The 24,948-nt window shown below is 45.1% G+C and overlaps 1 protein-coding gene across 1 annotated transcript in view; it reads right to left on the bottom strand.

The window, feature by feature from the left end:
* LOC138498156 (CD5 antigen-like) overlaps window positions 1-24,948 on the bottom strand; it is a 507,597-nt gene that overhangs the window by 344,364 nt on the left and 138,285 nt on the right. Inside the window, exon 3 of the mRNA XM_069622035.1 lies at window positions 1,866-2,186. Coding sequence (XP_069478136.1) covers window positions 1,866-2,186 — 321 coding nt within the window. The remainder of the gene's footprint in view (window positions 1-1,865; window positions 2,187-24,948) is intronic.

The following is a 24,948-nucleotide window of genomic DNA, read 5'->3' as shown; positions in this document are numbered from 1 at the left end:
TAGTTGACCTGGACCTAAGCTGCATCATGCATCAACCCGAACCAGCATTCACCAATGTCTGAAACCAGATTGACATGAGAACTGAACTTTCTGAGCCCTCCGAACTGCATTGCTCGAATGGCACCTTTGAAACACACTAAGCTACGGCTTCTAACGGTAATGCCAGCATGACTGGCCACATTGACACCTGGTTGGACCCAGAAAGACAGCCTCGAGAAGCATGGTTCCACACCATCAAACCTCTAAATACTGGTAAGAATACTGTTAAGGTGCCCCAGCCTCTTGGTCCAATTTTGGGACCCTAGAAACTGCTAAGTCATCCATTTGGACCTTTTTCAACAAAGGCACATCCTTTTGGTAACACTGTTGCAATGTATCACCTTTTCCCTTGCTACATTACTCAGTTCTTGCACCTTCGATACTTTGGCCTGTACATTCTTTATTTTGGACCAGTGTACAATTGGTTTTGTGTTGCTACTATTATTGCATGTGCTTCTCTTCTCAGGGTATAGCATTCCCTCGGGCCACAAGCCTCTCTTCTCAGGGAATAGCCTTCCCTCTGGCCACATGCTTCTCTTCCCAGGGTATAGCCTTCCATCGGCCACAAGCCTCTCTTCTCAGGGTATAGCCTTCCATCGGGCCACATGCCTCTCTTCTCAGGGTATAGCCTTCCATCGGGCCACATGCCTCTCTTCTCAGGGTATAGCCTTCCCTTAGGACACATGCTTCTCTTCTCAGGGTATAGCCTTCCATCGGGCCACATTAACACAAAAGGTGAGAGAGGAATGTCTCATGACTGTGCTTGTTTCACCTTTATCACTGGGATCAAGGGTGGCTTACAGAAGTGCGATGGCTGAGTAGGCGGTTTACTCATTAATCAATCTTGTACTCCTGCAGGACTGTCACTTTGTCACAAACACACCATCTGGCACCTTCCCAGCTGCGATAGACTTTCCCCATAATCCCCAAGGACCCAGGCTTTTCCTGAAATGAGTAGGGAAATGAATGTGTTGCTAACAGTATAGTCAGGTTAGCATTGAGCAGGCTCTGTCTATCATGAGACGTGTGACATTTCTGGCCAAGCTCAAATGTTTCCATAAGACTTTCCTGACTCAAATGGGGATCACAGAAAAGTGCCCCATGGTTGCAGGGGGTAGACCTTTGTGCCCTCCTTCTAAGCACTGATCGAGCTGGAGTATGGTCAATGTTAATTGGACAGACTGATGGCGTTCTACTTGTGTGATATACATAAACACACTTATAAAGATTTTTTTAAAGCAATGCTATTGGGGGAGGGGTACACTTCTGCTCATCTCTTCCTCCCTCTCTGTAATTAGAAGCATTCCACCCCAGGCTGCATGAAGCAGGCAGAATGTTGCTTAGGTTTGTATGCCTGGAGTAATTGCTCATTGTATGGGGTGGGGGTACATTTCTGCTCATCTCTGCCCCCCTCTGTAATTAGAAGCATTCCACCCCAGGCTGCATGAAGCAGGCAGAATGTTGCTTAGGTTTGTATGGATGGAGTAATTGATCATTGGAAAGTTGGCAGAGTATATTGATCCAGACTGATTTGCCATTCAGGTCAATAGTATTGATGACTTCAATTCTATTGTATTGTCTGATTTCTCTGTATATTAAATATCTGGAATTCTAAAGTGGGCCTGAAACTGAGCTTCCTAACACATCAGGACAGTGGCCGAGTGCAGTATGTATTTTATACTTTCTACACAAAGGGCATTTTCCTCAAAGTATAAAATTCTAACAACAGCTGCATTTTGCTTCCAGAAACCCCCAGAGGCCGTAGGTCAAAATCTGCACTTGTGGGTGGGTCACATGTCATGCAGGTATGATGACTTGTCTCTTACCTGTGCAGTTGACGCCTGCATACCTCCGATCATAACAATAGTTTGGGACCTTGTTGCTGTATGGACACTCTGCCAGGCACCTCTCGTCTCCTCTGCACTGGACATCAGTCATGAACACTAGTTCAGGTAACTGTTGTAAGGGGATGGGTGCGAAGTTAGCTGAGTACGGCACTCCACACCCCAGCTGTCTGCAGACCACAGCGGCATCCTTCATATCCCACTGGCTGTCACACACTCTTTCCCAATGGGTAAAGAAGTGGACCAACAAAATGCCAGCACAGGGATCTGCTCCATGTGTCAATCGAGTACTTCTTGTGAAAGCTGTGTAAACAGAAACATTTATTATGCATAACAAGATTGTTAGTCCCACTGCACTGCCACTTTACTCCAACAGAAATCCAAAGAGATTAAAACAATCATGAAATGACATTGCAATCATTGTATGAATTCTGTCTGTCACAAACAGGACACAATAGACACAAACTGTCCCTTTAATCCAGCATTACATTGCCCCCTTACTCTTTGCTTTATGTCAGTTGTGTGTAGAGTGCTGGGGCCACACTGGCTTCAGTCCATATTGCAATCCCTGCAGATGAGGGGTCTGGGATACTGAGGTCTGTTCCCTCTTTCCCTTTTTGTGTGATATTTTTTCCATATTGTTGGGATGAGTATATCCTACCCCCCTAAGTGCTTTTAGGTTAGGCAAATCCCAGATGAAACAGTGTAGTGTATAAGGGGGGAGAGAACCGCACTATGACTGCAAAAGTAATATAGCGCAAACAGCAGATGCAAGGCAGTAGGAGAAACATATAAAGAAACGCCATTTTGTAGTGATGACAAAAGCGCAGGATTGCATGACCGCTCTGCACCAGTCGAGCTCCATGGAAAGATTTCACTAGGCCCAACATCATTAAGGCAGAATGAATCCGCACCGCCAGTTCTCATGGAAGTCCACTTCCCCCATGTACCTCTAATGTTGCAAACATTTAGTATCTTTATGAGGAACGCACCCTGCAAGAGCGTGAGACAACATCAGTCTCTGTGCAGTGCCCATTTATCTCCACTAAGCTGCCACTAGGCTTCTAACTCCCACCCAGCTAGCCCAAAGCCAGCACCACACCACTGACCAGACCCCCACACTCCTACATTCTATGATAAGCAAGTGGCCCCCTGTCCTAGCACAAATCAAGTGACCATAAAAGATCTAAACATGTGCAACAGTTTCACCTCGCAGCCTAAAATGCATCCTTTGTAACACTAAGTACAGGGCGGGATAAATTATATCTCAAAACCAGGGTGGAGACCTTGGGTGCAAGAGGAGTGATATCACTGAAGCCCAGAATGTTTGGAACAGTTTGACTGCATTTCATGCACCCTTCCCCGTGGCACCAATCCCTGAGCGCCCTGGTACATGCCACAGTGATAAAGTAATAGGATTAGTGTGCTAGTTCAGATGTAACAATGTATTTTATGAGCGACCTGACCTTCACCAGACAACAAGATGAGCCCTGTTGATCCACGTGAAACCTGACCGTCGGTGAAGAAACCAACCGATTGTAGTCTGGCATCCCCTATGGAGTAGGCATATGTATATAGACTCACCAATCAGTGATGCTATATTGGACTATATGTTTTGATGCCACTCTACCTTTCTTATGATTAACCAGAATGTTCTCGAGCATCAGAGTACTTTGCTGATATTTTGTATTCTGTACAATTAAACCTTGTATCCTTTGCAAGCTATCTCCTGGATTATTTACCTAGAGGAATGTATTCACTCTGGAGTCTGCATTAACAGGGACTTGTCTTTATTTGGTGACCCTGGCAACGTGATCCCATCGCCCCCGTCCTTGTAGAGGTATCGAGGCAACCTCTTTTGAAGGGGCGTGGCCACCTACATTGACCAGTCCCAAAATGCATAAACTGAGTGGCCTTGGGGGAGCCGTCTTTGCAGAATCCCGCCTGCTCTTTGGAGCAGGGTGCGGCCCCAAGGGGAGGGGCAGGCCGGTTGTGAAACCCTGTGAATGGAGGTCTTTGGTAGAACGTATACGCGTGAGTATAGCCTGGAAGGGATAGCAAAGTAGGGTTGGGTTTATTTAGCCGTGTGAATAGTGTAAAGATGCAGTGACTGGAATTGAGAGTGTGCTCGGTTCATGGGTTGTGTTGAATTTATCTGGCCATTTTTATTTACTTTTTAAGGATATTGGAAAGAGGAAATGGAATACGGGGGCCTCACCGAGTAAGGGGAGAGGGTGGCGCCATGTGCACTGTCTCGACCAGTGTGGCAAATATACAAGGAGAAACACAGGATCTGCATATAATTATAGAGTTCGGGAGAAGTAGTGATTGTTGTTTTAGCTTGTTATATTAGTTTGTTTTGTTGGTGTATTTTAACGTGTAAGGAGTCGGCCCAGGAGGGACATGTATGGTGTACGTGTGTGGCCGCATCTGTCAAGTGTGCAGTGAGCAGATGAAGACACTCTATTGGGAAATAGCGGGTGGGGGAAGTGAAGTGAGGATTTTTCTGTGAACTCATTGACGGAATTGACCTGTACTTAAGACAAAACTAAACTGTATATGCTTTAAATGTTCTAGACACATTTCTGTTTTGACTGTGATGCAGTAGCATAGGCGTGGCCCCAATACAAGACATACACCAGACACAACCATGGAGACAGACGCAACCTTAGGCCATATATGTAAGATCTTGCCCTTGAATTGTGAGAAAATTAAGAAGTACCACAATCAATGGTTTACCAAGACTAGGGGGATGCCCCATTCCTGGCCAGAGCAAGGATCTTTTGACAAATGTGCACTGGAACACATGTCCACTTTCCTGACAGCAAAGTATAAGGTGAGACCATTACAAAAAAGACAGGAAGTATTAAACCTCTGGAAAAGGTTTGAAGACACAGAGGACCCGAAGGGAGGAGTGGCGATGCATGACAGTAACACTAAGAAAGGAGCAGGGGAGGTCGAGAAGAATGGAAAGACTAGAAAGGTGATATATCCGCTAGCAACTCGCCAAGCAGAAGGGTTTACCAATCCGGTATATGTGTTAGCGGTCTCCATGGTGGCCACACCAGGCTCGGCCCCACACAACCATATGTCTCACCACTGGAGGTTACTGCCCACACGGGGCGAGCAGGAGAGACCTACAGGTAGCACTGGCGTCAACACGCACTAAATTGGTCTGGTTACAGGCATCATGTGAAGAGACTAGGGTGGGAGAAACTCCAATGTTGTCCGCAGAGACACCACGAAAGCCACCATGGGACAAGCGGTAGTCAGGTGAGTTCCTATTCAGAATAGACTGTGCGTGATGTTGGAAATGCATTGGTGGGACAGGGCCTCCATGTCCTTTTCCTGTACACCCTTATCATGTGTGTTCTGTGTTCCCTTCTGCACAGGAGTACATGTGGGACACCTGGCAGTCCAGCTCTTCCTCTTTTTGGTTGTGGTGAGCAGAGACCCTTGGGATAGCCTTATGGCACCCATGGGTGGGGGTACAACTCTGTACCCCTAGTGTATGTTTTTGGGTACCTATGTGTGGCCCACAGAGCAGGGTATGGGGTGGTGGCAGCTCCATGCTGAATTTTACAGGTGCTCTCAATATCCTCCATTTTGGGATACCCAGGCCCTGCCATAGGAATCAGTGGATTCATGATAGGAGACAAGGTGGCCACTGTGGCTTCTTGGTTTCTATTACCTGTTACCTTGTTTTCCCAAATTCCTGGGAAGCCCTGACTCTGTCCATTGCCCTGACTGGCTATTGGGTGGAAGAACCATATATGGGATTGTGGGGAAGTCCAGGCCAGACTGGCTGGAGCCTTCCCAGTGACTTTATGTTGTGGTACACAATTGGGTGTGACCTGGGTGAATGGAGTGTGTGACCAGTATGCATTCCATGTTATGGGTGTCTGGTATCTGTGTGTGTGACACAAAGAATGAGACATGTGTTTCTCTGAAAGACACAGGAAACCCCACACTTTGGATGGGAGTATTACTCTAAATTTGGATAACGGAAGGGCATCCAAAGGAAACAATTCAAGAAATGTGGTATCAAGGATTTTATTAAACCTGATACTAATTCAATATATCAAACAAATCATGATTAAATCTGCACTTGTGAAAACAATTTACATAGCAGGAAGCAACTTTTATTAAAAAGAACACATCTATATAGTAAAAATAATCTTATTCAAACATCCAAGCATACAAACTCATCCATCCATTAGACAAACCACTCATACTGAACGCCAATCAATATACAATGTAAAATCTATAAGAAAATTCATCACAGTTGATTCATCTGAAAAATTTTTATAGAAAGAATATGAAATCAGTTTAACGGGCCACAACAGGTAACATCAGTGGCATAGGCAATTTAAGATGGGTCCCAGAGTTTTTTGACCACGACCTCATCTTAATCCAAACTCAACCGGTTTCGACGTATATACTTTAGTGTAGTGACGTCTTCATCAGGAGTAACAAAAGTATATTCTAACATAAAAAAGAAAGAAAAAACAGTTTCGACACATCAATTTTTTGAAACCACTAAACTTAGAAAAAAAAACATACAACATCAATAATAAACCTAATATGTGTAATGAAAAATTTAAATAAAACAATGAATAATCATATACAAGAGCCTGCTTCCAACCCGGGATAACTCCGGGATGGATCTGAGGTGTCTGGTAGAGAGTAGTGCTACCCTCTTATATTGGTGTCTCTGGGAGGCAGATAGGATGTAAAACCAGGTCATAGGCAGAATTAGTGCTACAGATAAACACACAAATGACCGGGCCAATGTATAGGACCTTCACTTTGGGCCGCGAACAGAACACAAAAGTCACAAGCTCAAGATTCAACTAAGAAAGGGTCTATCAATGGCTAACAATAAAGAAGTAAACTAACCTTCATTCATACAGTGGAAGGCTGAACGTCTCTGCCTTTGATTATACACTCGGTCCACTTGTGTACACTAGATAACAACGTCCCAGTCAAATTTCCTGCAGACAACCGAATGTGTGAACGCCATAGTTCATCTCTGCAGAGTGTAAAAGGGCATTTACACATCATCCCATTAGCTCCCACAGTGCAGATCACAAATTTAAAATTTAAAATGTTCAAAGGTGAGCCAACAGGTCTTACCGGGAATGTCCAAACGCTTGTTAAACCCGCGGCAATCAATGTGAAGATGACTCCCCGAACCCAGGGAGGGCTGCGCCTGATGTTATATGGGCCTAAACACAACACAAACATTTAAGTGTGTGAAAAAAAAAACCCATTTGTTCTTACAATTAAAAACACCCGCGCAGTAGAGTCTTTACCTTAGGCGATGCAACTCTCCGGTTCTCACGGCAGCTAGACACCCGTATAGCAGCTAGGTTCAATTGGAAGTGACGTGCAACAGAGTATCACCGTTTCAAGGATGTTAATATACGCGTGAAAGACATCATGTGATCACGTAATCAGCCACGTGACCATAAAATGGACTGGCCTACGTTCTGGGTGGCCATGCGGTCTTAGAAGAGAAACGCACGAAATTAAACAACAAAATAGTGTACTGCACGACGTGACCACACGATCGTGAGTAAAGAACCGTGATTAGAGCACGGCAGATATAGAAATGACGCGCACTGTAGCAAAGCACTTAAAGAAAGACAATGTCAGTTATGCATGGGCATATAGATTCACATTGAGGGATTCACAGTCCAAGAATGTCAAATATTATGACGAGTAGTGTTTAGTTACTCGAGTTCCATGGTTCCAGGGTATTCAGGCCCAATGTTAGTGTTTTTAGATTAAATATCCACATTTGTTCTTTGTAATCTAAGTTTTTTGATAGTTGGGATTGATTTTGTGCATATACTTTTTCTATGCAAAACCATTCCACCTGGTCAGCCGTGTGGCCCATCTCAATAAAATGGATTACCATTGGAGCATTGAGATTTCGAGTTCTAATCTTAGAACGGTGCTCATTAATACGGGTACTCACTTCTCTAGTGGTTTTTCCTACATAAAGCAACTGACATGGGCAACGAATGGCATAAATGACATTCTTACTTTTACAAGTGGTAAAAGTGCGAAGAGTCCACTTTCTGGTCTGTGATTCAAATGACATAACTTTTTTGGAGAACTTGCAAGCGACACATGAAGTACAAGGGTAGTGTCCCACCACTGGGTTGGAATTAGTGTCGCAAATTGTATGCACTTTGGGAAAAGTTCTACTGGCACGAGTAATCTTTTGCTTCAAATTTTTTCCTTTTTTGAAAGCAAATAGAGGTCTGGGTATAGATATTCCTGATGTGTTAAGAATTCGCCAGTTTTTTAAGATGATACCTCTAATAGCATTGCTATGTTGACAAAAGGTTGAGACGCATACTAATTCATCTTTCTTTTCAATGTCTCCCTTGGGTGTCAATAGAAGATCTCGGTTGGTATATCGAGCTCTCTTTTTGGAATTTTTTATTAGTTTCTTAGGATATCCCCGTTCCAATAGTCTTTTTTCCAAAATCGCTGCATGTTTAGCAAAATCTGAGATATCTGTGCAGTTACGGCGTAGCCGTAAGAACATCCCATATGGTAAATTACAAAGTAAACTAGCTGGATGTTGGCTCTCATATTTCAACGTAGTATTTCTCTCTGTGGGTTTCCTATGTAATTCTGTGCAGAGATGCCCTTCTTTGACAAAGATAGACAAATCCAGAAAAGGAATTCTGTGTGCTGAATATTCAAAAGTGAAATGAATATCTAAGTCTATCTCATTAAGCCATTGGACAAATGAAGTCAATGATGTTGATGAGCCTTCCCAAATCATAAATATATCGTCGATATATCGACGGTACACTTTGATTTGACCCCTAAATGGATTGAATGTGGACAGGATTTTGTCTTCCTCCAAAAGTGCCATGAAAATAATGGCAAGGTTGGGTGCAAAAGTACATCCCATTGCTGTCCCCTTACATTGCAGGAAGAATTCCTCCTTGAATTTAAAGAAACTGTTCTTAAGAACTAACTCTGCTGCTTTACAAAGGAATTCTGTAGGAACCAAATGTGGTTGCGCGCGCCGGTCTAAAAGAATGAGACAGCCATCCCTGAAACTGACATGAATGCAGTGTAGTGCGCTGAAAGGCTGGTTGCTTGCCCCAATCAACATTCCTTGTTATGGGTGTCTGGATTGAAGTGAATGTCCTAAATGCACTGTGAGCCTGATTGGCTGCCTGCCTGGATGAATGCACTTCGGAATTATTGGATGTCTGAGCTTGGCTCAGCAGTGTGAATGAGAGACAGAACTGTATATCTGGGGACCTCTCACTTACCAGAGTTGTTCAGAAGCTGAAGTCGAAACTTGATGCTTAAGCTTGAAGCCCATCTGGAAGAAGAAGGTTTTGCTGTTGCTTGCTGTTGTTGAAATACTAAAGCTGTCGTGCCAGTCAAGGACTGATCCAAGAAATGACCTGGCTAGGAGACATCTTCTCGAGCTATGAGGGAAAATTGTGCCAAAGCTAATCTTCACCAAGGCACCCTGGAAGTCAGTCCCGAAAGGCTGCCGGCCGGAGTCAGGATCTGCTGAGGAATCCTGAATGAAGCACCAGGACATTGAAGTCCAACATCATCGACCTGGGTCCTCCGTGACTTCTGTAAGCCTACAAGTCGTGTTTTCCAGAACAGAGGGCAGCGTGACGCCATGCCGCCAACGACGAGAGCCATGACGCTCCACCTTTGCCTAAGACATTTGAAACAAAGGACTCCCTTGCCATCACCGTCGACTGCTTTGTCCCGCCAGAGAAAGTTGAGTTCATAGACGAACCAAGGAGAATCCGTCGGTGTGTTTCTCGCCACCCAAAGTCCACAAAGAATAAAGAAGATCCCAAAGCCAGATCGAGTCCCGATCGTCGACGCCAACTCCAACACCCGACGCCCACTGCTGGGCCTACGTTCTTCATCAAGTCATCTTTGCAGCAATGCACTCTTGTAATCGAGGTGCACAGCATGCCCTGCCTTCACAGGACGTCCACGACCGATCGTCGACGAGCACCGCAAAGGTCGAAGCTGCTATCTCGATGACAGTGTTCCCATTTCTTCGAGGACTATCAACGTTTGTGGCTCCTGTTTTAAAGGGAGTTCACCCACTAGGGATCCGTTGATGAACCATCGAAGAAACTCTGCTAAACTCAGATACATTGGTGTAGTATAACACTTAAGCCGGAAACTAAAGGACTCAAGAGTGAATTGTGGTACCACATAGACATTCTACATAGTTACCATATTAGAGTTATCAAATCACAAAGTGTGTTATTGATTGTGCTGTGTTATCATGTAACATAGTGTGTGGACATTCCTTTGTGGGAGGCTTGGGGACTACACTGTATTTAAGAACATGCCTGCATCACCTCCTGAGAGCTTAAGCCTTGATTGCTCACCTTCGCTAACCTATTGAGAATACTCTGGATGGGGTGTTCTGTGCTTCCACTCTGCCATATAGAGGGCATGAGTACAGATACCCCCCTCCAGTCTTTAGACAGTGCACCTATAAGAAACGGCTGCGTAGAGCGGGATGGAGAAACAGACAGCTTGGGTTAACAGAATGCAGGGTCCCGAAGAGGGGACGAGGATATTGGAGTGATTTTGATGACACGGAAGAAGAAGGAGAGGGATGGGCCAAACAGACACCCCAGGCCACACCTATGAGACGGAAGATTAAGAAAGAGGTTTGGCAGAATAGCATTAGCATTAGCACAGATAGGGAAGTGCAACTAAGGGCGGGAAAGGAAAAATGAAAATGAATATGCCCCTAATACACAAGGGTGCAGGGCGACAGTACTATGTACCATGGCAAAAAGGGACAGAAATAACCTCCTCCAACTCACGGCAGGGACTGGGAAATGGATCTATGCATTCAAAAATAATTTATCATAGATACACTTAGCATAGGGGATATCAAGAGTTTGTTGGTAGCCACATTTGGGGATCAGGTAGAGATGGTGTGGATTAAAGCAGGGTACCGGGAAGTAACATTGAGCAATGATGCCCATGATGGAGCATCGTTCAACAAGATTGGAGCAGGAGTATGGGATGCACTGCAGCAAACGTTCCCAGTACATTCTCAGGGTTCAAGAAATGTGGAGAGCAGAAACAGGCAGCGCCTGGGATCAATCAACATCACTATTCTATTTTATAGTAAAAAGAGGCCTCCAGAAAGAGGCGCTTAACAAGATAGCTGGGGTAGAAGCAAAGAAGTGGCCCAAAATTCAAAGCATTATAATTCACCACTGTAGACAAATCAAGGAGAGAAAAGGAAACTATAAAAAGGCAACAAGCTGAGGAAGCAAAACTAGTTCAAAATAAACTGGTGAAAGTGGCTGCAGTATCAACAGGGCCACCATCCGAGCAGACGGGAGAGGAAGGGTGCACCTACAATGTGACTCAGGCAGGAATAGCAGTGGTGTGGGCTGAAGGAGGGCAATGGCAATGGGGAGGAAACCAGCAATTCTCAGGACCACAATGGCAAGGAGGACAGCAACAAGGACGAGGGGGGTTCCAAGGGCCTAGACCAAGAGGTGGGGGACCAGGGCAGTGATGGACATGTGGGAGGTGTGGTCATATTTCAAGAGAGTGTCGCAGCAGGCAGGGGAGAATTGCAACAACAACCAGCAGCATCATGAGTGTCCCCATCCAGGTAGCCGCCAAGGGCCACCTTCCAGAATGACTTTTATAGAGTTTGGTCGTGTTTTATTGTGTGGTCACACCGAGGCCAGGGAGGTCCTTTCCCTACAATGAATGTGGCTCAGAATAAAGCACTATAATTTTTATTTGTTTCACTGTGGTAAGGCCTTCAACCCATCTCGCACCCAACCCCAACAAGTACTGGGTACCACAATGGAATTATACATTGTTGTACTTGTCCTGGGATTGTGACCACTTCTCCCATTTGTACATTAACCACATGTGGCAGCAATTGAGACAACCAAAATGCTTTCTCAGTGTTGTCAAAGCCCATGGGGCTACACCGCCCCGCAGTTGGGACCATGCTTTGTAATTAATTAGGCCCAAATTGATTGAGAATCGATTAACAATGTAACTGCCTAAGTAAAAGCCAGAGGAGAGATCTCTCTCAACCCAACAGTTATGTTTTATGCTTTTGTCACCAAAGGACATTTATAACATGCATCTGCTAGGCAGAAGACATTGAAAATTTGTAGTTTCCAGGCTCATTTCCCATTTATCAATCAACTTAAAAGTAGGAACGGTCTGATCTTTGGGAAGTTTCCTGAATAATGCTTCTCTGATTAAGCTACTTCGTTATTCAGGCATACTCTGGTGAGAACAAGCCCCCCCGCTCCTCATTTACTGAATGGGGAAAAACAATTGTTCACCCTTTCCCTGGATGTCGGTCAGACTTTTAGCTGTTTTTTCTTCATCCTTTATTATGGGATTTGGGTTTTCTGCAGATCCTGGATCGGTATAAAATTTCAGAGTATTTCCTTTAAAACAGGGAGGAAGGTTCATTTTCAAAAATGGAGAAGGGTTCCCATTACCAGTTTGCTCTCCTGCAGAGATGACAGTAATGTCTGGGTCTTGATTGTTCCTAATATGAAATTCTATTTGGTCAGGCCGTTGTTCAATCATGTGGCATCTGCCATTTAAACTCACGTAATTGGTACTTTGTTTCAATTTGATTAGCCGGTTAGTCTGAGTCCAGAGGACCTTGTTCACGCAGTCAATCAGGGTTGATGACCTCCATAGGAGGTCATTCGCCAGTAGACACGGTGTGCCCTCTGGAGTGACGACTAACATCAGGTGTTTCACCCTATGTTGCCCAATTTTGATTCCAGATTCGCAGTCCCTTCACGGAAATATAATTTCCATTGAAGTGTTTGAGTTGTCCAGGAAGAGGTGTGAGGGGAATTTTGTGACTCTTCCCCCTTTCCTGAATTCATTTGGTATAAGGACTTTTTGGACAGGAGAGTGGCTTGGGATCCAGCAACCACTAGCACTGATAACGCACATTTACCCTGTACCTTGACAGTGGCATAAAATCTCCCTTCCCTCTCTTCAAGGGTGCAAAAAAAAGGGCATTTTGTGCCAGCTTGGCAGTTATTTTTTTTTATTTTGAACTCTAACACTGTTGTGATCCTGGGCAGTTTTCTGTGTCAGAGTCTGGGAATCTGTAAAGAAAATTTGGCACCCAGATATCTGTGGGATTGGAAAATCCCCTTTTTCCCCTGATTCTTTGCTGCCCCCCCTTTTCCTGGAGACAGTTACCCAAACCTGTTTGTGGGGAGGATCCCCCATTTCCTTCAGAGTCATCGGGGTGACCTTGTAGGGGTTCAAGAATGTGTTGCTCTGAGTCAGTTTCCATATTTACCCAGTCTAAGTCACAGTCTTTTGGGACCCATTTGTACTTGGAAAGGATCCCTCCATCCCTAAAAGACAAAATTTGCTTCACTGAATCCTCCAGGGATTCCTCCCCTTCAAACGGGATGATACAGACTTTCTCCACAAAGTGGCTTTTCTCTGGCTCTTGATGTTTAATACTTATGCACTGTTCCCAAGGTTCCAGCTATTCGGGGGCAGGAGGTTTGTGTTAAGAGTCAGAGGTTTCCAGGCATTTTTCTCTGGTGGGAAAGGCAGCTTCCTCTAGAGCTTTGCATCTCCCCTCTTCTGGAACCTGTGGGTTGTCAGGGTTTTCCATTCCTTGATCTCGGGCACCAGACCAGGGTGTTGAGCTGTTCTGGGCAACAATGTCCATTTAAATGCTCTTCTTTTTGACCTGGCGCTCCAGTTGAGCATTCCTTTCTGGTTGGTATGGGGGTCTGGAATTGTACCTTTGCTTCTCTCAGAAAGGGTAGCTGTCCATTCTCGCAATGTAGCTCGGTATTGAGAGTTTCCCTGATAACCCCAATCCTTGGTCTCCCTTCTCCCTGATTTGGGAATCTACTGTCCTGAAAGTGGGTAGAGAGAGGAGGATTGTTTGGGAAATTGGGATTTTGGAGGGTATCTGGGAAAGAAGCTTAAGTTGGAGGGTGTAGTATTTCTACCCTCCTGAGGGAAGTTTTGAGGGAGGTTTTGAGGGAGATGTCCTGGGCAGTACCTACCTGATTGGACCCACCTTGTGCCCGGGGAGTCCAAACAAGGAAGTCAGACATATTTGTTACACATTCATCGCAGGTGACCACTAGTTTTTACAAACATACTATGCCACTACTTTATCCTGTATAAAAAAATGCAATTTTATTTTAATTATCATCAAACATTTAATACCAAGAATTCTTCTTCTTTCATGTATGAAACACCTTTTCATAACATGATTGGAAAACACAAATTATTTTTTTTGTCAATGTTAAATGTGTGTATTGTTGTGTTGGTAAAAACTATTGTTTAAAGCTGATGTCTGTTTGTACAGTTATGTATTACATGTGTTCATTCTCTAACCTGGTTATAGGGGTAAAAAATATATAAAACAAGAACATTTTTTAAAAAATAACAATCGTGTTTTATGAAAAGGTGTCTTATACATGAAAGAAGATGAATTCTTGGTATTGAATATTTGTTGATAATTAAAATAAAATATAATTTTTTATACAGAATAAAGTAGTGGCATAGTATATTTGTAAAAACTAGTGGCCGCCTGCGGTGATAAAGCTAGACATGTGTTCAAGTGTTTTAATGTGCACTTACCTGATGCAGACCATGCTGCTACATCCAGGCCCTCTTGAGGCCTGAATGGAACTACTTTACCTGTGGGACTACTTTCCACCCGGGTGTGGTCGGGGAAGGATACATACCTGATCGGTGGAAGGATACACACTGGGAACTTCTTCCAAAGCTATTTAAACCACACCCGATCAGCAACTCACGCTTCGCGTTGTTCTGCTCCTCGCAGCTGGACGCTCACCGTGTCAGCTCCTGCATCTGGACTTCAGCCACGCCTGTCAGCATCCTGGGTCACCTGCAAAGGGAGACAAGAGACCTACCAGCTAAATCTGCACCACGGAGACATCACCGACGATCCTGAAAGGGAAGACATCATTTTTTAAAAGCATTTCGTTACGATCGCTGCAGCGCTGCATTTCACTCACCTTTCCTGGGACCTCCATCTTCAGTAGCGATCATCCGGATACACAGCCACTTCCCAGAGCCTAGAGAAAAAGACAAGAATAAGAGGTGAGAGAAGGAAGGGAATAAGACTTACCTGTTGGGTCATTCCCATTTCATTTCGGGTCCTGCCGCTTCCAGGCATTTTCCGGACCCCGGCCCCTATGGGGAAAAAAGACAAGGACATTGAATGAGCGAATGCAAAGACAGTTCCCGAGCGCTCATCCAGAACTAACCTGCCATTTACTGGAACTGGAACTGCACGTTTCACTTCGGGTCGGCGCCATATCTCCGGCATTCCGAACCCCGGCCCCTAAGGGGAAAAAAGACATAAGCATTAGCGCTTGCTGCAAAAAGACAATGAACATTATTATTAAGCTTGGACTTTTGAACTTGCAACAGAACTTTTACAGAGCCTTACCTGAATAGTCAAGCTTACCTGAACTCCCAACAATCCTCAATCCAGTGAAGTAACTGGGTTTCAACGCGCCCCTGCATCAGAAGCAGGATGGAGAGCTCATCCTTCCTGACCCTAAGGTGAGACTTCACAGGGAATCGTGGAAGGGTATCGTGGAGGGTTGGAAGAGAGTGGGAGGCTTGAGCATAACTCAGTCAGTAGGTAATACTCCCTTTTCACGCACAGGGGAATATTCCTGCGAGCCGGAGAAGCCAGAGTAGAGGGCCCTTCCTGTCCATCTTCAGAGTCCTGCGCTTCACCATTGAAGAAGCATCAGCACTCGAAGCCAGACCTGCGCCTCCGTGGGAATCAGGTGAGCGTTACAGAACGCGAAGCCTACCCACAATTTCCCACCCGGGCGCTATGGAGACTTCCGAGACTGATCAGCTGGCCCAGCTTTTGGGGGAATTACGGGCAGAGGTGCACTCAGCCCGCCAGGAGACTAACGCTCTCAAAAGAGAACTGATCTTATCCAAGGAAAGAACAGATGACCTAGCCAAAAGGTTATTACAGGCCCAGGCAGGGCACACTCCTTTAATCTAATTCCGGAGACATTTCCACATCAATGGGTTTGAGTAACCCGGTACAAATTAATCTACCTGGACACATGCCTTTGGCCCCGCCTGAACGTTTTGCGGGGGATCCCAAGAAATATGCCGTCTTTATGAACCAATGTCGTTTACACTTTCTACGCAGACCTGGAGCCTTCCCTAACGACCAGACCAAGGAAGCCTTTATACTATCTTACCTCAGTGGCAGTGCTGCCGATTGGTCTATTCCATTGGTAAATCAGGATGATCCCATTCTCCAGAATTTTCAGGGCTTCCAGGCCAGAATGGAAAGATTGTTATGAACTTTGTTTTTACAGTGAAGAAACTGTTCCTGTCTGATGAAACAAGCAGAGTAACAGAATTATCCTAATTCCAGACGTCAGGAAAGGCACAACAGTGTTGATGGACATTACTGGATCTGCGGCCAGGAAGTGTACTTGCACCTCCAACCTTCTTGGAGGGGCTATTGTTTGCTAGCTATCTTACGTTCTGCCCTGTTAGTAGTTTCGAAGGAACACCTGAAAGGGGGGCCACTGCCTGGTGAAGCACCCACTGTGCCACCAACAATCGAAGGGAAGCACACAACGCCACCAGCAGACTTTCACATCCTCCCTGAAAAAGAGTTGTATGACCAGCAGAGAAGAAGAAAACGATCTTCGAATTGCATATTAACAGACTCATCCGAACTGCTTACGCAAATACCTGATGTTACAAGCTCTATAACCCTCAGAGACATGTTTGCATCCATAACACCCATCACCCAAACGCGAGCAAATGCAAAATGGTTCCAGATTGTCAGGTTGGAGCTGATCCAGTTGGCTAACGATACCGAACAAGGGTTCAATGTCATAAGTCTGGAACTGAGACCCCTTACACTGATGACAATGCAAAATAGGTACATCTTGGATCTACTGACAGTCATGGAAGGAGGTGTTTGCAAAAAGATCAGGAGTTCATGTTGCACATTTGTACCTTCTGAAGACGCTGAAAATGGAACATTGTCACACATCATTGTAGCAGCACATGAACTAGGGGTGAAGATGAAAAAACAAGCTGGCTTTCAAGGCGAAGACTGGTTCACCATGGCCTTCAGCTGGGTCCCATCATGGCTTGGAACATTGGTGAAAATGCTGGTGCCCATAATTGTGTTTTTCTTGGTGATTTTCTGCACGTGTTAATTGGCCCGCCTGTGTTGTGCAAAAGCAATACCTAATAACGCAATGATGATTGTTTCTAATGGTAATACTAAAATACCTTGTGATACAAAGGAAATCAAAACACAACCTGACCACTGTATGCTGCATTTTATAGTGTACACAGTGTGCACATTGATATCTGCCCCTGCAGGTTTCCTGTGATGGATGCTGTGTGATCACTGCATGCTTTATTCTATGCTGTGCACAGTGGGAGCTTTGATGCCTGCTCGTGCAAGCCTCCCATGATGGATGCTGTCTGGTCACTGTACGCTGTATTCCATGGAGTGCACAGTGTGAGAATTGATCCCTGCCCCCACAAGCTTCCTGTGGTGGATGCTGTGTGATTACCTTGTGCTATATTCTATCGTGTCACAGAGTGAGCTTTGATGCCTGCTCGTGGAAGTCTCTTGTTATAGATGAAGTGTAATCACTGTATGTTGCATCCAACAGAGTGCAGAATGTGAAAATGGATGCCTGCTCGGGCAATCCTCCTATGATGAATGCTGTCTGATCACTGTATGCTGTATTACATGAAGTGCATTGTGTGAGCAATGATGTCTGATCCTGCAAGGGTTCTGTGATGGATGCTGTGTGATCACTCTATGCTGTGTTCCATGGTGCACATGGTGTGACCATTCATCCCTGCTCCTGGAAGCCTCCTGTGATGGACGCTGTGTGATCACTGTATGATGTATTCCATGGTCTGCGTGGTCTGAGCATTGGTTCCTGTTAGGAAAGATTTCTTAATTGTAGGTAATTTTCCTTCCATGTGGCAACCCCCAAACGTTTTGCTTTTGTTTTACACCCTGATCTAGACTTTGCCAGAGAAGCGCAGCCTTCTGCGCGCTCCTCTGGGATTTTCGCTCACTTCTGCCAGGAAACGCCGTTTTCCGTAGTTCTTTTCCTCATGTTGCAGCTTTCGTGCAACATGACACGAGAGGGCATTGTAAGCTAAGTTACTGCTCTCTCGGGTCTCTAGTCACTCTACAGGCCCTAGACACTCTCATTGTATTGTTAACAAACGGTGCAAGTGAATCACGGATAGGACTGGTGGCAGTGATCGTTTCTTTGTGTTTTGAGCTTCTTTTGGTTGTTTAAGCGCGTTTCTCGCGCTTAGCCCAAAACGGTGGACTGGCTTCCAAAATGACCAGACCATGAGGTTCTTTGTCCTGCCCGCTGACCGTCTTGCCCCCTTCACCTTCCCCAGGTCGAGCCGACCTGGGGCCTTCCTTATTTGGGCATGTACTTTCCCACAAAACACAGATGCTTTCGCAGGCTTCTACAGGCCTGGTGTGAGCCTCCAGGATGTGGGCTGGGATGTCTGGTCCCAATACACATCCTGGGTGCCAGAGAGTCTAGTGTGTCTTGAATGCCTGGGACCACAGTGGTCCGTGATAGGTCCACGTATGGTGTGAGTGTTTTGTGAGCAGATCTCCTATTGGATCCCCTCCGTTTTGGCGCGAAGGGAAATCTGGATAAGAGGAGGCTGGAAACACCACTACCATGTCGATCTCCTGAGTTCTCATGAACAAAGGATAAAGGAGCCAAGTATCCTGCAACTAAGAGGCTGAACCGAGGAATTGCTGGTGACCTGCTGAAGGACTGCTCCTCTGCACTGCTGTCGCCCTGTGAGACCATTCTGCCTCTGAACGAACGAGAAGGCCTGTACTGTACTTTGACCCTTTGGAATAGTGGGAACAACTATTCTCGGCATCTTCATCAACTCCTGCACGTAAGCCTTCGGAAGTGTCCCTGGGCCATCCAGTGGACTGACCAGCCTACCCAGGAGCCTTGCTCTGTCACCGCCATCAGGTTGCTGCTGTATTCCGAGTCCTTGACACTCTCACACGATTCGTACACTTGGCATTCCCAGGTCTGAAGTGAGAAGTGTACATTGGGCTGAAATACACACAGCCGCTTTGTTGCCCTGCTGTGGTAACAATCTGTGCGGGTTCACTGCGTTTGGGACATCCTCGCCTCTAACTTCTGCTACCGCGGAATCTACATGACGCCAAGACGTCCCCTGCTCGTATCTGAATCTGCCAGCACTGGAACTGACGTGGAGAAGCCTGGGTCTGCCTGCATCGGGGACCGGTGAGTAGCAACGCTAGGAACCGGTCGCCCTCCTGCAGTAGCCTGTAGCTTTTCCTCGCTGTGTTAAACAGCATGCCTTTTTCGCACTCGCGCTCTGCTTCTGCTCACAAGTGGAGGCCGCGCTTGAGTAGCGGAGATCTGTTTGTCCTCGTTTGTTCACCGCTCTGAACTGCCTGATATCCTTGAAGAGACTCCCCTTGGCCCGTTGGCACCAGCGTGTGCAGGTACTTTTGAGCACAAGGCTCCACTCTTCGTAGGGCTCGGACTTCCTTCTAGTTAGGTGGCCTGTGTCTGCTCGCCTTTCCTGCATGAGAGTCAGCTTAGTAATACAGCTCACTTTATACTAAGCATGCCAAAGCATGCCAAAGGCTTAAGTCTTTACAGAAAATGTATATGTAAAGTGACTTAATATATATGGTAGGACACCGCCCTTCAATTTCTACCACAACAACTTCCAGCAGGCAGGAAACATGAAGCCCTTTAGCGGGGCACCCAGTGGCACAGTGGCCCCGTTGCAAGGGGCTACAGTGGTGGGGGAAACCCCTTTTCATTCCTGGGGACAAATACCTATCCTGACTAACACAGCCCACCGATGGCACTTGTATGTCAAGTCTTGTCAGTGACCCTCAGCCCAGAAGAGGACACAGTACAGAAGAGTGCAGATCCCTTAATGGTAATTGTTGCACTGCCTCCCTTTATCCAGGCTGTTGTACAGTCTGTACCGGTGCAGTTATGGACTTCCAACCCACATGACATAGGGCTACTTAAGCAAGTGACCCCAGTACTGATCACACCAAAACCTGGAGCGGTATTACCCCGGGTAAAACAGTACCCATTATCAAGGGAAGCAGAAGAGGGGATAAAAGACACAACCAGCTCTACTCCACCAAGATATCATAGAACACTCTACCTCACCTTGTAATACTGCCATATACCCTGTCAACAAGGCAATGGGGGTAATTGTAGAATGATCCAGGATGTACACCCACTTAATGACGGAGTACTGAATGAATGTCCTTTATATACAAACCCAACAACATTTTGTGCAGCAATCCTAAAGAAGTAACACATTTCACAGTGATTGACTTAAAGAACGCCTTACTTTAAATAGCCTTACACCGTGACTGTCAGTACCTCACAGCATTCACACATAGCAGAAAGTGCTACAAACACACTTGTTTGTCCCAAGGTTATTGCGAGAACCCAAGCATATTCAACAGATATTACACGCAGACTTAGGCAACATCCACGTCCCCAGCACAGTCATCCAGTACGTGGATGAGTTATTAGTTTGCAGTGACATTGAGCTGAACTGTCATAAAGATTCCATTATCCTTCTACAACTATTTGCCCGCAAGGGATATAAGGTCAACAAAGCCAAACTCCAATATTGCCAGCTTGAGTTACTTTACTTAGGACAGTCCCTCTCAGCAGACAGCAAGAGGATAATACCAGACAGGGCAGCAACTGTGCACGCCATTCCCAAACGTGTCATAGTAAAAGACATGCAGAAATTTCTGAGGTTAAGTAATTATTACAGGGCATGGATTTTGGTCTATGCAGCATACAGAAAACCGCTCTTGCAGGTTCTCAAAGAGGGACAAAAAGGTGACTATAATTTAGAATGGGCAGCAGACTTGGTAAAGAATTTTAATGATTTAAAAGAAGTGATTTCCATAGCCACAGTTCTCGCCACCCCATACTACACACAAGAATGGTATATTTTTTCAGATGGCACACTCATGACTACTGTGCTAACACAGAAAAGTACAATGGGCTACAGCGGTACACTGGAGTCAGTTATGCAAGGGAAGTTTGCATGCGAACAAGCTCATGCTGCTGATGCCTTCGCTATTGGGAAAAGCTACACAATTGTGATGGGAACCAGAGATGACGACATGTGAAATTCCAGTAAGAATCCCAATACCGCAGAGAACCTTCAAGACAAGGTATCCATTGAGGAAACCCTACAAAAATGAACAAAGACATAGTGCCTCATTACGAGGTGGGCAGTAAGGGGTTAATAGCGCCAGTAAAGTTGCCATAGCCATTAACCCCATACCGCCCTATTCCAAGGGCCACTCGCGGGACCCGTTCTGGATGTCTGGTTTTACCAGACATCCTTAGCTGGTCCAGCGAATGGCCCAGCATGCTAACAACGGGCGCGTCATTAACGGGCCCGTTGTTATCATGCTCCCCATTCCCATTGAGCCCTATGGGGGCTCAATGGGAATGGGGATGGTCCGGGTCCAGGTTCTCTGAATGGGGAAATACCAGGCCCTCCAAGGTCAGAATGGCCCTGTCTTTGCCCATTCAGGGGCCATGGACCCAGACCCGAGTTTGAAGGCAGCAATAAGGGCATGGCTACCTCCAAACTCGTAATGAGGCCCATAGTGTTCTTTTGCATGAGGTACCAGAAGAAATGTTCAGTTGAACAGAAGAGGAACCTGATGAAGTCATACGAAGTGAGAGCTGATGCATCCAGAAGACGAATGAGGAAAAAAAAACATAAGCATTCTCCAAGAACTGAAGAGAAGATGCTAAAGATGAGTAACATTTCAGTCTCGAGATGAAGATGCTCATGCTATAGAAATGCTGAAGATTATAGTAAGTCATTTTACACGTGTACATTTGCAGAAACACAAGTAGGGAAAAGAATCCTTAAGGCTGGCTACGCAGTGAATTAGATTGTGGCGATGCGCCAATTTATATACACAGAAACGTTTAGAACCTGGATGTTCCACAACAAACTTTAGCAGGCTTGTGAACTCTGTGAATAAGAAAAAGGACTTAAAAATGTGTGGCGTAGTTGGAAATTACTGATGGCAAGGCAAGTTTCGAGAAAGGTTGGGCTGGCCCAGGACCAAGTAAACAAGGCCACAGTGAAGTGGATGCCTGTCAAAAGGCTACAACGAATGTGAGAAAAGGACACACTCTTGTTTGAAGCAGTATGAAAAAACACTGAAGGTGTCAAAAGTTCATCATTTAATAGGATTAAATGCTGCAAACAGCTCAAAAGAGTGGTCTCCAAGTCACATGGGTGTGATCAAAATAGCTTGGGTCAATCTGTAACAAAACTTGGAGGACAGAGAGGAGCAGCACTCCCTTTATTTCTCAGACAAAGGCAACATCTACAAGGCCAAGTTCAAAGCTTAATTGTTTGACGGACTGTAGGAGTGTTAATGGATGGTGGGCTAATTGGTGGGGAGGCATGATAACGCCGAGACTCCATGTACCTGCAATGGTAGCCTGCGTGCTGCTAGCGTGTGTAATATTCCAGAAGGGTACAAGGGTGCCAAGTCAATTTTAGAGGGTCATGTAATGAAGAGCCCTATAGTTTGAAGAACCATTTGATTGCTGTGTATTTAGTGGCAATGATGATGACCAGTTATTTGGCATGGGCTTAGATGCCCACCGGATTTAGATACCCAGTTATAACCTACGGCTATATAGAACATATACCTAGATGTTCCATGAGAGCCAATCACTGTTATTCATAAGTTTTGTAGTTTTCCACATAGTATGATGTCAGCAATGACACATTTTTGTTATAAAAGAGCAGTTTGTTATTAAATGTTTCAAGATCGAGCTGTGCAAATTCAGATGATGCCCGTTATACTCCTGTTTTAGATAACTGATAATAAAACAGAAACTTTGCCAACTCCCTGAGTCATTTTGATTAATGATGTGTGAGTAATTTCTGCATCCCCATCCACCTCTGGGTATTGCAACCTCGTCTTAAAGGGCTCTTGGGTATAAGAGTTCACTTGGTAGCAGAGGTGATGGTTAAAGAGCCATCGATCTAGTAAGCTTTGGGGTCCCGGTAATATCGGACGTCCTCCGCCATTTAGCTGGAAGAACGTGAAGCTCCCTGTAGATAGCAGCCGCTAGTTTAAGGATAAAAACTTGCAAGAACAGGTGGGACGGGTGCCTTGTTTTCAAGTGGAAATCCCCTCCCGACTTCTACGGGGAGCTGAGCAGAGTGAAGGCTGAAGCAGCTGGTTGAGGAAGTGATGATCCCGAGAGTCAGAAGTTTGAAAACAAATGGTGAGTAGATTGAGGAATGTGACACTGTATGCATGGGGAAACTTACAATGGGAAAGAATAACAGAGGGTTGGTTGGGTAGTAGGATAGTAATAAGGAGTAATGAAAAGAGATATATGGACGAAGAGCGATCCATAGGTTAGCTCAGAGACCTCCGTTCAAGAACGACAGAAGAACATATTTTATCCTATATAGTAAATATATATGAGACAAACAGACAGGTCTCTTAAGGAACATACTTTACAATCCTTATCAGGAGTAAATTAGGGGCAATAAGAAGCAGCGAGGAAAGTCGGCAAAAAGATATATACGTGGGTCAGCCAGTCTTGTCTATATGTTATGTATGTATGTTATGTATGTTATGTATATGTGACTAAAGAAAAAGTGTCGAGCGACAAGAGAATAGAATTGTGTTCAAGAGACAAGAAAGAATTATTTATTTTGGTTATTGAGAGTATTGACTAAGTAGGAAGATTGAAGTGAAACACAATATAAAGGTTTGGAGCTGCGACGAATGGTGCATGCTCATATCATATTGATTGTCTAGAGTGTTATTTGTGTAAAACACAGTACGTATTGACAGGTGAGTGAGCCGTGTCGCAATGGAGGACATTACTCTGCTTATACACTTATGCAAGCAGTTGCCAAAACACACACCCAAACTCAAACAGTATACTGCAGAATTGGTTAAAGGGATGGCAAATAAGATGTTCATGCTGTGGCCACAAGGGGATCGCTGTCAAAAGTGGTTTTGCAACACATGACCACATACTTGCACGCAGCATACACAGGAAAAAAGCTGGAGAAAGCTAGATGGTTTAGAGCTTTGGAATATGTACCAGGAGGAATGAGAAGACATGCCTCCTAAAGACTTGATGCTTAACCAGTGCAAAGAGGGGGTAATGAGCCTTCTAATCCCCTACTGCACCTGAAGTAGATGATGAAAGTGTAAAAGATGAAGGAGTGTATCCAGTCCGAGAGCTTAAAGCAATGGCAGGATATGGTAACCCAACATATGAGTCACCTGCTTATAGCAGTGATGAAGATTCAGAGAAAGCGCTGGAAAAAGATGTGTTCTCTACAGTCCCACGGGACAAAGAGAGATATGAATGACCAGGTATGACCCTGGACATAGAAAGAGAAATTAGGAGATGGAAAGGAGCAAAAGAAAAAACTGCGAGATAGCACTCATACAAAATGCGTGGGTGGGAGGACAGACATTGCTCAAACTCGATGGAGCGAGCATTGGGGAGGGGTGGCAAAAAGAAGATCAGGACTAGCAATATAAAAAAGAAAGGGAATGAGAGAAACGATTAAAAGAGGAAGAGCTTAAACGAAAGAGTGGACAGAGACGAGAACAGCTGTATCAGTAAGAACAGCTGAGAAAGCAAGAAAGGGCAGAAGAGCAAAGGAAGTATGATAACAGGCAGCTTGTGATCGAAGAACGGGATAAGCTAGAAAATAAGAGAAATGAAGAAGAGGAAGAAAAGTTAAGAGAGAAGAGAATGCAAAGACGAAAAGATGATGAAATACATAGGGCAAACGAGAGAAGAGAGATGAAGAGACAGGAGGAAGGAAGAGTTAGATTAGAGCAAAGAATCGAAAAGCATTTGACGAGGAGATGGAACGAAAAAGG

The sequence above is a fragment of the Ambystoma mexicanum genome, chromosome 5q (assembly GCF_040938575.1).
Source record: "Ambystoma mexicanum isolate Mex_15411 chromosome 5q, UKY_AmexF1_1, whole genome shotgun sequence".
Taxonomy (NCBI): Eukaryota; Metazoa; Chordata; class Amphibia; order Caudata; family Ambystomatidae; genus Ambystoma; species Ambystoma mexicanum.
This window is presented reverse-complemented; position numbering and strand designations above follow the sequence as displayed.